Raw genomic sequence first — 12,837 nt, 5'->3', positions numbered from 1 at the left:
AGGAGCGAGAGGGCCTGAGTGAGAAGGGGGTGAGGCTAAAGGAGCGAGGTTGGATAGGGGTGGGCCCGGAGCATCGAGGGTGGGGGCCTAAGAGGAACGCGGATCAATGAAACCGCGAGCATGAGGGGCGGGACCGGAGCCGGAGCCCTTATGGGTCTCGCGCAGTTCTGGGCTGACTATAGAGTCCCTCCCCAGCCACTACATGGCAAACATTCACTAGACGCTGCCAGGCCCTGCCGTGGAGGGACTCCAAGGCAGATGGGTAGAGCAGGTCCGGGCGCGCGCGCGCGGAGCAGAGCCCTAGGGTGCGGGGCAAAGAGGGGCGGGTGCCGAGCTCTCAAGGTGCTGCCTGGGCTTATCGGTCACCAGACCTGCCCCAAGAGCTATCTGTCCCCGCAGCCTTTACCCGCCCTTCTCAGTGGCGCCTTGCTGAGGATTGTGAGTGCGGAGGGCCTGGTGAGGTCAGGCTCCACCCAGGAACAGAGAGCTTCCTGTGGAAAGAAGAACCTGGGCGGGCAGGCAAGCTCCCTATGCACGTGGCACAGGACTGGTCTGGCCAAGGTGGCAGCGGAGGGCAGGAGTAGCTGGGCAGCAGTCAAGTGGGCATGTTCCCTCCCCTATATACCTTGGGCCTGGCTGGTCTTCCACACCTCAGGGCCCTGGCTGCCTGCACCCTGCTTGTCTTTGATTGAGATCCCACTTGTCTGGCCTGCTGCTTTCCCCTTCTGCATCAACCACATCATGACTTTCTTAACATTACTAATTAAGTAAAAAGAGTCCCCACTTCCTGAGGCCACTTGTATTTTTGTGAGCACTCAGTGCATGCAGGACTGTGTCGAGGCCAGAACTGAGAGTAGAGTGGCCCCAGTCACCATTTGGGTGAAAAGTCTGGAAACTATGATGTTCATCAAGCATTGTTTGTAATAGGAAAACTGGGAACATGTGCCTTTCTCTCAGAGTATGTGCAGTACAATGGCTGTAAACTCATGGTGTTTCTCTCTGGAGGTTGGGCATTGGAAGATGAACATGTAAGTACCTGGAATGAACATGTAAAAATAAACAGGAGGCACTGTACCTTCTGGCTTCTGTTTAAAATGAAAAAGAAAAGAGAAACGCAAATAGGAAGGAAGGACATGCATCAAGATGTTAACTCTGGGGGAAGCCAGAGGTGAAGCTGATATTCTTTTTGTTTATTTGTGTTTCTAAATTTTTCTAGTGACTCTGGGTCGCTTACTTTGGTAAGGAGGTACTCCCTACCATCTAGGAAAGGACTAAGGTCTAACAGCCATCAAGAGTTTGAGGGTTGGAGTAGGCAGAGCAAGGCAGGCAGGTGTAGGGCTTGTCAGCAGCACCAGGGGGCAGCACCTGTTCATCTGCCTCCCCAGAACTAGGCCTCAGAAAGCTGTGTGCAGCCCAGACACCCACAGCCCATGGAGATACTGCCCCTCAACAACCTGTGCACTCAACTGCAAGCCTGGGACCTTCCCTTGGATGGCTTAGAGTGGACTCAGCCATGGTAATGCCAGCACTTCTACCACTTTGCCTTTTCATTTTTTTCCCTTTAACCATGGACAGGATTGTCACAAATTTGGGGATGTGCTCCTTTGGCTAAGCCCTCCCACTTCAGAAACCATCCCAGAGGCAGTCTGTACATTGTTTATATCAAGTCTTTTTATTCTGATACCACAGAATTACCTTGTCACAATACAGGGGGAGGGACACTGAAATACCACGAGTTCTCACAGAGCACAGGAGGACGGCACACAATTCACAAGGTCATGTGGAGGACTCGGGTCATTGCACTTACAACTGTAAACTTGTTTGTTTGACTTTGTACAGCACTCTTCCCCCCTCAAATAAAGAAAGAGAGAAGGAAAGGAAGAAAGAGAGAGGGAGAAGGGATGGGAAAGCAAAACAATACATGGAAACTAGAAGAAAAGGTGTTGGGTGGCTACCATTCTCCAGGGTACTGCACTTGGAGAGAAGGAACTGATTTGACCCCAGAGGCTGAATGAGGCACTCACACACACATACACATACACTCACACATGTTCACATGCATACACACAATATCTCACGACTTTCATGGCTCTCCAGTGCCACCCCAGTGCACATGGCAGCAGGGCTGCTGGCACCCAGGGAGACAGAGGTGCCAACTCCGAGGAGTTTCAGTTGATTAGGTCTGTCCCTCTGACACTGTCGGAGTCCACAATGACAAGTATTTACAGCAGGGGCATGGGTGGGTAAGGGGCAGGAAAAGGGCTGATGGGGCAGGACTGCTCTATCATGGCATAGGGCCTGCATGGAAAACTCCCCACAGGCTCCAGAAGACAGGCCATAGTTGCTATCCTTTCATTGTGGGCCCTGAGACCACGTGCTCTGCCCAGGACTAAGAGGATGTTTTGGGGGTGCTGTCACTATGAAGTGAGTATATTGGGCCCCAAAGCAGGCAGAGGAGGCAATGCCCTTGCCCATGATGCTGGGGAGGGTGTATGGAAAAGGCCTGGGCTGCATGCCAGTGATCCCTTGCCCATTTGGAGATGTGCTTGTTGCTCTCCACTTCCCAAGGCACCAAATACTGGTCCCTCAACCTCTGGCTACACTGCCCCCAGAGTCACAGCTGTATCCACACAATGGCCAGGACAACCACAGCCCAGAGGCCTGCTTCAGCCACCTTCACAGAGGGGTAATGATGTGTCCAATGGGTACAGTGGGGGATGGGGAGTGGCAGATGCCGGAAATTTCAAACTCAGAGGACTTGGCCAAAAAGATTTGCTGAAAAGTCAATACTTTGGAGCCTAAGACTGGGCCTGCTGAAGGCTGAGCTGCTGACATCTCTGCTTGTTCCCTGCTCCAAGTCCCATCCCCTGGCCTTTAGTGGAAAGGATTACTGCCTTGGTCTCCAAGTATCCAGTGACTAGGCACATCCCCACACAGACCTGGTCCTGGGTGGCCAAAGGTACTAGATGATGACTTTCCTCAGCCCTTGCTCAGATGACATCATACAGACCAGGCCTGATCTCTGGGATGAAGCAGGTGTCCTGTGAGATGGGTGAGGCCAAATCCCAGGAAAGCCACTTCTGGAATATGGTCCTAGGTCTAGTATAGAGATTGACAACTTCTTGTCCCATCCACAGCTGCTACAGTTGGGCCAGGATCCCTCTCTGAAGGGGGTGTAGTCCTTATAGAAAAGCACGAGAAATGTGGACCCCTAAGAAATGCGTGATGCAAACCAGAGCACTCTGGAGGAAGGTTAGGCCTCAAGGGTTAGCCAGCTACTGCCTGCCACACCCCTAGCTCAGTTATGGAGAAGCTGACGAACAGTGGGATACATGGGCTTTAGAGAAGGGGGTGGGTTTGGAGGGTAGGTCCCAGGGACAGATGTAGGGAGGGCCACACGGGACCTTCTGTAACTTTTGCTATTGAGGAACTTCCCAAGAAACTCAGCTCGAAGCGTTGTTTCTGTGAACAGTTCACCTGCTCTGGTTCTGGATGACATTGTCAGCTATTCTTACCACAGTGCCAAAGGCCCAGATTGTCCTGAGCACCCTTAGACCCCATGGCACCAGCCCAAATCTCCTGGCTCACAGTCTTTTGAGCCTCCCAGTCACGGAAGAAAGGAATGGAGCAGGTGTAATCAGGAGCTGGGGTCCCTAGGGCACAGCCAGGTTCTGCTCTTGGCCTCTGCCTCTCTGGCCACAGATGCAGCCCAGCAATGCCCTGCTGGGAAGGGGTGGCCAGATGGTTCTGGCTCAGGGCTGGGGTAGGAGAGGAAAACAGCATACAAATAGAAATCCTACAGCAAACCTTCAGAGCATTCACACACACACATCCTGTGTGGGCTTCTACCATTGTGTCTACTCTGGGGCCTCCTTTTTACGTGCTGTCTTGGACAAAGAAACCTGCAGGGTGCATGGGGACTTGTACTGCCTGTCCCACAGCCTGGCATGCTCAGGCAACAATTCTGGCAGGTCCTCACTAGCTTGTGCAGAAGTCAGCTAGAAGTGCTTCTGAAGGAGAGGTTCTGAGGTAAAAAGAACTCCAAGCAAGAGGGTCAAGCATTTAAAATGGATGAAATCGTGCAAAGAGGCTGTGAGCTGTGCATGCTCCACTGCGGGACAGGTGGTGACTCACCTGACAGCAGCAAGTCCTGCCACAGGTCAAACATGCCACAGACAGAATTTCACACACACGATGAGAGCAAGGGTGGGGGTGGAGGGTTGATATGAGAATATCTATCCAGTTTTTCAATTGCAGGTTTGCAATTAACTCCTTATACATAACATGGAATTTATTAAATATTAACAGTTGTCTTTGAGGGTTTATATTTCATTGCATAGAACGTTAGAGATGAGACTTGTGGCTGTGCCCAAGATGAAGGGAGGCCCCAAGGTAGGGGCCTTGGGGAGGAATGCCGCCCAGTCCAGCAGGTGGATAGACGGTGCCATACTACTCCCCACAGGGCTCTGGGCCTTTCCCTTGGCTGGCAGAGCCCTGACCCCTCTGCTCTGAGCACACTCACTGGTGATGGCTTAAGAAGGACTGCAATCGCACAGTAAACAGAGGCGGGCTGAGGGACCTCCCTAGACCTCGCCCTGGGGTTGTGCTCTTGGTGGCCTGCTGCCCCCTATTGCTTCTAAGTCAATATTCTCCCTGTGCAAAGCAGGGGCAGAGCAGAGAGGAAACCAAACCGTCAGTCACAAGGTGGTGGTGGAGGGAAGAGGCAAGAGGGTGGGCAAAGAGAAGAGAGAAAGGGGGAGAAAGAGAAACAAAAGAAAAATGTTTATGAGGTATACACGTAAATCAAACTGGAATGATTAAGGCTGTTCTTGAACTCAAAAGAAATTCCCAGGTGTATGGACGAGGAGCCGGCTGGTTGAGACAATGGTGGTGCCACTGGGATGCTCACAATGGCTGGGGGTGATGGCTTTGAGATGATGGCAGGCGTGCAAGCACTCTGCCACCCATGGGCTGGGAGAAGCCTCAGCGGGCACCCACACTGCTTTTCGGTGCTATGGCCTCTTATTTCAGTGATGAGACAGTGTTAGGTCCTAACGTTTGTAAAGTTCTCCCAACCCCACACTGGCCACATGGAGGTCTGCTCCCATGTCACCCAGAGGGCAGGGTGAGGGGGGCAGGGCCCTGTGGCCACAGAGGCATCTGGGCCAGCTGGAATGTGAAGGAAATGGAGCCCGGGGCCCCCAGCCTTCAGTCAAAGCCCCTCTCCAAGGCTGTGGAAAAACTTCTGGCATCTCGGAGGGAGGGCAGTGTGCTTCCAAACTCTGTGTATAACGCACTGGAAGCCTGGATGGCCAGGCCGCAGGCAGGTGGCTGTGGGAGGAGTGGCAAGACAGCTGCGTGGCAGGGTTTCTGGAGAGGGGTCCTCCCTCCCAGTGCTGGCTATGCCTTGAAAGTGATGCCCTGAGGAGAGTGGGGTCTCTGGAAAGACAATCAAAGGTCCTCCCAGGCCAATGGTCCCACTTGTCCAGCAGATGCTTCATTCACCCAGGCAGCTGCTGTTAGAAAACATCCTGTCCTCAACTGAGGCCTGCCTGCCACGTCCCACCTGGTATGAGTCTTTGGCCCAAGGGTTTGCCAAACTGTAGATGCTTGGAAGAGAAAAGGAGGGAGGGAGAAAGGAAAGAAGAAAAAAAGGATTTTGTCAAGACCTGTGGACAGTTACTTCCCACCCACACACTCCTCTCAGCCACCTGCCATGTGCCAACAGCCTTAATCCTCCTCACCGTGGGATCCCATACCACTGAGGCATGGGCAGATGGGTGCCTGGGCAGGTCACAGAGAGAGGGACAGGAAGAAAGAAGAATCAGGTCTGCCAGGAAGGGACTTTTTGCTTTGCTTAAGAGTGAGGGAAATGGGATTTTGTTTAAAATGGCAAGCCTCTCCTGGCTAATCTCTGAAATTGCCATAAAAAACACTAGGAGATGGACACTCACAGTGGCATTGGCCACTTGGCCCAATCATTAGCCAAATGCTAGAACCTGAGGGAGATTCTTAAACTACAAAGTCAGTCATCTCGATTGCTCACCCTCACTGTGTGGCAGGACACAGATCAAAGCCATGTCTGTGCTGCCTTTCTCTCCTCAGTAATGATGTCCTGGCCCCAAACACAAGGTGGGTACTGCCCTGAACCTGGGCCATGGGCTGTCCCTCCTTCCCTCCCCTCAGCACCACTTCTTATTTTACATCTGTTCTAGGGCAACTACAAGGAAGCATCCAGCTGTGCAGGGAGAAGGCAGGAAGAATGCTGGGGACTGCACTGTAGCCACATTCATTCTACTTAGTTAGAATAAATTCCAGGCTCATTACTTTGGCCTACAGAGTCCACCTCTGCTGGCTCCCACTCCCTTGGACTTTACCCCTGACCACTTCTCCCCTCCACTATAATTCTAGCTGTGCTGGTCTTTTGCCTGTCCCCAAAGCCCCCCAGTCTTATCCCAGCACTAAAACCTCTGTTAGTGCTGTTCCCTCACCTGAGCACCTCCCACAGCAGCCTTTCCTCTTACCTTACAAACCTTCAGCTCTCTGACCACTCTCTCTAGAGAAGATCCCACTGCTCTCATAGCTCTGCTTCACTGGCTTCACAACACTTGTCACTTCCAGAAATTATCTTTTTAATTTAGTTTTTATTTTTAAACTCATTTATTCTCTGTCTCCCCTAATGGACTGTCAGCTTTGGAGGGCAGAGACTTGATTTTGTTCCCTGCCGTATCCCCAGTGCCTGGTTAAGGCCTGGCACATACCTGAGGATTAACAAACATTTATTGAATAAATGGATGGAAGACTGGGCCTTTCCAAACCCCACCCCCCCACCCCACCCCACTCCCGCTCCTCCAGAGACAGGCAGCCCTTTAGGTACCACACCCAGATCTTTCCTTCCCACAAGCAGGCCTGGCCTGGGCAAGGGCACCTGCTGGCCCCAGGGCTCCCTTGAAGTGACCTGCTTGCTGACTGTCAGGGCCTGCCATGGATACCACATACATGCCTGTCCACCATGAAAAGTGCCCAAACTTCCATATTCTTAACCCTACAGTGGCAAAGGAAGGGCAGGAAGAGGGCCCCAGGGCTATGAGATGGTGGGAGGTGGTCCCTGGCTATGCACAGAGCAGTGCCAATAGACAGGCTACTCTCCCCACCATCCTGGATGGTGCACCTCCTCCTCTTCCCCCTGCAGGGGCAGGTTCAAGGCCAGGGCCAGAGCAGGCTCCAGGAGGTGAAATCCTATCCTGCCTTGGCCTCTACAACCCAGACAGAACCAGGGCTCCCATTCTGAGGCACTTGTAATCTCTCCCTGGGCTGACCTAGTCTGGGGCTGAGGCTGCCTGTCCGGTTACCTCCCTTTCCTCTGTGACCTTTCCCTGTCTCCCTCTCTACTCATTCTACTCTTCCATCTTGTGGGCCATATGCTCAGCCTGTGAAGCCAAGAGTGTCTTGACTTTATGCCCAGAGATACTAAGCTCTGCAGGGTTTGGGAACTCCAGCCTCTTCCAACTGATTGGATCAAAGGCATCAACACCAGGCATCAGGGAAGGGGCGTTCCCCCACAGGAGCCACAGGCTACCCTGTCCTCCAGGATGACTTTGGATTCAGTGCCTATTGCACACACCTCAAATTGTGGGGCATAGTTGGCTTCATTGGGCTCTTCCTCAAGGGTACCACCTGACTCATCTGCTACCATCTCATCCAGCTCAGTGGCCCCTGCTTCCCAGGGGGCTGCTGGGCCCATCACAGCTGAAGGAAGCCCACCAGGCCCTTCCTAGTTCACACTTGTAGGAACTGGGTGGTTTTGGTCAGCCAGACTTTGACCCTTCACCCCCTTTTCTGACACATCACATCCTGGTCCTGACACTCACTGTTATACGCAGAGTCCAGAGCTGCACCCAGGCCTCTGACTCCAGAGATTTTTCCACAGCAATATCATCTCTCTTCATCTCTTCAAGAGCCTATGGAGCATTTACAAGTCAGGGTTGGGGAGGAGCTGCATCCCAGGGAGTCCTACCTACAACTTAATGCCAGCCCATAGCTGTGAGAACCCTGCAGCAGAATAGGAGATCGTGAGAAAGACAAGGGGAAGTTGGCCCTGGCTTTCCTATGCTGGTGACCGCTACTGAGTTGGCCCCATGTTGGGGGCTCTGTGCAGTTTCCCTCTTCCTCCTCATCCTCCCACACTTGTAGGAGAGCACAGTGCAGCTCTGACCATACCACCCACTGATGACTAAACTCTTCCCAGAGGATCTCTTGGGACTTAGACCCTCCCCCACAAAGTGCCTCAGGCCTTTCCCAGGAGGGGCCAGGTACAGGCCTCTCATACTCACCCCGCTGGGCACAGTCACCAGAATGAAGAAAATTTTTTGCCAAAAGCAGAGACAGCTATGACATAGAAAGAAGAGAGAAGCATTAGGAAATTAGGCCAGACCCCCTCCTAGGTGACTGAGGCTGGAATCATCTCACAGACCCAACTTCCGCCACAGTAGGGCCCTGGAGCAGTCACCCACCATGGATCTGCAGTATGTACCTTCTGTCAGCTTGCCGGCTTGCTCTGCTGCCCCGCCAGGGAGGATCTTGGAGAGCACACTCTCCCCTTCGGCTCCTGGCTGGCTAGTAGTAGCCCCTGGGGTCCCTGCAGGCCTGGCTCCAGCCTTCATGCCTAGAGGGAGATAAACCACCACCATAAGCCATGCTTGGCCTGTCTCTTCAGGGTCTGAGCGGGAGAGGAGCCATGAGGGGATCTGAACACAGGTCCCCTGTGAAGAGGGTGAGGAGAAGGCTAGGGGAATAAAGAGAGGAAGATAAGAGGAAAAGAAGGAGTGGGAGGAAGCAGAAAAAAAGGAGGTTGAGGAAGGTAAAGAAGGAGAAAGGGAGGAAAAGGCAGAGGATGAGAAGGCAGAGGAGAGGCGGAAAAGGGAAGGAAGGAGAAAGTAAGAAGCCTGTGCTGGCGCTGTGATCACCAGTCCCTTCCAGGTCTCTGCCCAGAGCTGCCTGGGCCTTAAGGCCCTGGTCCTGTTGACCCCACTGGCTCAGTCCAACCCCAGGCTCGTTTTCTGCTTGGGAGGTCTGCAGCCCACTGGGCACCTTTTCAGGGATTAGAGTGCATGCAGTGTAGGGGAGCTCAGGATGCAGGTGGGTGTAGGGAGAACAACCTATAGCCAAGGGCACCAAAGTGTAGGCTCACCTGCAGGTCCAAGTCCTGGTGTTGGCTGGGCCTGAGGAGCCCTCCCCTGTTGGGGTGCTTTGGCTGTCCCTTTGGAGCCATTTGCCTGTTCTGCCCGTGGCTGCAACATAGAACCAATAGGTGAGATTTGGCCCATGGACCCTGCCCATGCCCAGCCTGCAATCAAAGGGATGTCTGAGCTTCAGCTGTAGCACCCACCCTGGGCAGAACCCATGCCTGGGAGCCCTACTTACCTGTCCTGCTGGCTGGGGGCCTGTGGCTGTCATGGGGCCTGGCTGAGGCTTCCCTACTGGCTGGCTGGCAGCAGGGGCTGGGCCCCGGGCAGTTGGCTGGCTCTGCTGCTGCAGCCGAGCCTGCAACGGGGTCTGCTGGGGAGGCTGCAGCCCAAGGCCTTGTTGCTGCTGTTGCTGCTGCTGCTGCTGCTGCTGCTGCTGCTGCTGCTGTGTCTGTGGCTGGCGTGATGCTGCCCCTGAGGGCATCTGCCTGTGTAGTGGTGGCTGTGACTGCTGTGGCCCTGGAGCTGCCTGCCAACCTTGCAGCTGCGGCTGTGCCTGGGGTTCTGGTTTTGGATGCAGAGCAGCAGAACTGGAGTGGGCCTGCCGGGAGCCCTTCTTGCTGTCAGAGGCATGATGGTATGCTGATGGAACACGGGATGGCTGTGAATGTTCAGCAGAGTTGGGGTACCCAGGTTGACCCTTCTTCGGCATGGTTGGGGCAGGGCTGGGCTGAGAGTGGGGCCGGGCCTCATGGCGACCCAGGTCCCGAACATGTGGTTTGGCAGCACGCCTTCCTGGCTCCTCACCAGTGTGGCGGCCTGAGTGCCGCCCATGGTCACTGTGGTGCCGGTGTTCCTTGGCTGAGGCATGGCGGCCTGGGCCACCCTCATCGTGAGGCCATAGGCCTTCCTCGGGGGGCTCATCATAGTCGTGGTAACTGTGCCTGGCAGGGCCTCGCTTCTGGGAGGAGGAGGAGACTGTGTGGCCCCCATGGTGCCTGAACCGGTCAGAGCGGGCATCCCGGGGCTTATCAAACCAGTCCGTCTCCTCCTGGCCCAGGTGATATGCTTCAGAGACCAAAAACAGAACACCATCAAACCCCAGGCTTGCCGCATGGAGAGGCCTAGCTGAAGCCATGCAAGGAAACCAGAGTGGGCACCACAGCCACAAGCAGATCACTAGGCCCCCACCCCACCCTCCCACAACCAGGGCGTGGGTGGAACAGGGAAGGACAGCCTGCAGCAGGGCCTACTGGATGAGGCACCAGGCCAGACCCTGCTGGGACATCTCGGGGCCCAGGGCCCCATGGGTGGACAGGTCCCCCAGGTGCTGAGCATCCGCAGAAATCACCCCAGGCTGCCATTACCTTCACTGTCGGAAACCACGCAGTGGGAATCATCCAGGATGTAGCCCTCCTCACGCTTATATGAGTGGGCCCGAGGTCCGTCTTTGACATGCTCCTGGACATCAGGCATTGAGTGGCTGGAGCAGAACTGTGGGCAGGCATCCCCAGGAGGGAGGGTCCCCCCAGCAGGGCGGGGCCGCCCTAAGGGGCTGACAGGGCTCTCCTCTTCAGAGCCCTGGCCCCGCATGGGGGGCCGTGCCCGGCTGTGGGCCATACTCAAGGATGAGGGCTTGGGGCCTGCCTTTTGAAGTCGCTCCACAGCCTCCCGTTCCCGTTCATACCCCTTGCCTCGGCCACTGAGATCATGGCTGGACAGCTTCTCCCCACTGTATGCAGATGCCATCCGGGACCGGCTGCTCCCACCATACATGCGGTCATCCTCCTCTACTGCATCCCGGCTGGAGACCCCGTAGTACCTCTGCTGCTCATACACATTCTTCTTGAGCCCGTAGGTAATTTCATCCTGGAACCTCCTGCCCCGGGAGGCCAGGCTGCTGCTGACTGCAGGTGGGGGGCAGGAGGCCAGGTCCGACTCCACATCCTTGGCCTCTTCAATAGGTGAGAACTTGGAGATCTTTTGCTCCATGCCCGGCTTCCGGTGCTTGCTGCGCTTTGAGGAGATGGCAGCTGGGGCCAGGCTCTTGGAGGGATGCTTGGGCCCCACAGGCCCTGGACCATATTTCTCTGCTCGAGTCCCATGTCTGTTGGCATTGTCACTGTAGTAGTGGGCACTGGCTGGTCGGCCATTGTTCTCCATGCTCCGATGATGGCCAACCTTCCCACGGGGGTCATATGAGTCCTCCTCAGATTCCTCCTCTCCTCTGGCATAGCAGCAGGGCAGTGCAGGCCCCTCAAGGACACCTGGTTCTCCAGGCTCTTTCCCTGGGCGCCCACTGCTGCCTGGGCCCAAGGGCTCTAGCCGCTGGCTATCAGGGGCAGCAGAGGTGCTGTCCTTGGTCAGCTCACTGATGTCGTCAATCATCACATAGTTCCGAGGAACGTTCTGCTCCAGACTGGTGTAGTGTGAGTCAGAGGGGTAGGTGGGGGCTGGGCTCTGGCTCACACTGCCACGGTCACTGGCCCGGGGCAGCTCAGGGGCCTTGCCCTGCTCATAGCTGCTGCTCACTGCTGGGACACTATAGATGGTTTCAGAGGGAGCTGAGGACATGGCCACAACAGGGCTGGTGATCACCTCATAGTTGGTAGGCACCTTCTGCTCCAAGTCGGCTAGTGATGTCTGGCGTGGCTTCTGGTGGGGGGCATGGCTGTCAGCTGGGACAGGAAAAAGAGTGCTTTGTGTGGTTGGCATGATTGTTTGGGCTGCATACTGGCCTGTAGGATGGAAAGTCTGCTGGCCTTGCAAGCCAGGCTCAGCTGGGTAACTGGTGCCAGGAGGAAAGGTAGGTGCTGGGTATGTGCTGGGGCCAGGGTAGGTGGGTGCCTGATGGGCTGGGAATCCATTCTGAGTTGGCTCACCACTGCCTGCAGTGTACTGTGGGGCTGGAGGTGGGAACCGGGGCTGCTGGAAGGCAGTGGGGCCAGAGGGGGTGGAAGGAGCAGCGGCAGTGACAGGAAAGTCCACATACTGGCTGGCGGGAGTGGTGCAGCACTGGAGCCGCAGCTGATTGAGCTCACTGTCTGACAAGTAGTCACGATGCTCACCAAGACCTCGCAAGGGTGGGTAGTCACGTCCACCTCGGTCTTTGGCCAAAGACTCCTTGCGCTGTGTGATGCCCAGCTCCAGGTACTTGAGCTTGGCGTCAATCTCCTTCTCCTCCTCATCAAGCTCCGCCTGCTTCTTGCGCAGCTTGGTGGACTCATGCTCCACCAGCCGCAGGTCCCGGTCCAGCTCCCGGAGCAGGCTGGCCTTGGTAGCAGGGATAGCGGTGGGCCCCGCCAGCCCTCGCTGCAGCAGGCTGGCTGCATACAGCTGTGGGGGGGCCTGGCCAGCCAGGGGAAGGTGAGCCTCCTCTGGAGGGGGGCTGGGCAGTGTCCGCTTCACCTTGCGGACCAGGCCATTGGGTGGCAGCACCGACACCTGAGACAGAGGGAAGGGTGGGTAGCACTGAGACCCAAGGTGTGGGTGACTTAGCGGGGCATGGGGTGTAGGAACCCAGATCTGGGCTGGGGTGGGAGCCGGGCTTCATGCTGTTGATGCTCTGATTTACCAGGCAGCCTCTAGGCCTGCCATGCCCACCCACTGGCCTTTTCTTTGCCATAGAAGGAAGGCCTGTGATCATTTTCTA

General features: G+C 55.6%; 1 protein-coding gene across 1 annotated transcript in view; it reads right to left on the bottom strand.

The window, feature by feature from the left end:
* Positions 1-8,347: 8,347 nt before the first annotated feature.
* The window catches only part of BSN (bassoon presynaptic cytomatrix protein), a 97,924-nt gene continuing 93,434 nt past the window's right edge, over positions 8,348-12,837 (bottom strand). The window contains 5 exon segments of the mRNA XM_063115035.1: positions 8,348-8,388; positions 8,534-8,665; positions 9,191-9,290; positions 9,424-10,253; positions 10,553-12,629. Coding sequence (XP_062971105.1) covers positions 8,348-8,388; positions 8,534-8,665; positions 9,191-9,290; positions 9,424-10,253; positions 10,553-12,629 — 3,180 coding nt within the window.

The sequence above is a fragment of the Cynocephalus volans genome, chromosome 11 (assembly GCF_027409185.1).
Source record: "Cynocephalus volans isolate mCynVol1 chromosome 11, mCynVol1.pri, whole genome shotgun sequence".
NCBI classification, from domain to species: Eukaryota; Metazoa; Chordata; class Mammalia; order Dermoptera; family Cynocephalidae; genus Cynocephalus; species Cynocephalus volans.
This window is presented reverse-complemented; position numbering and strand designations above follow the sequence as displayed.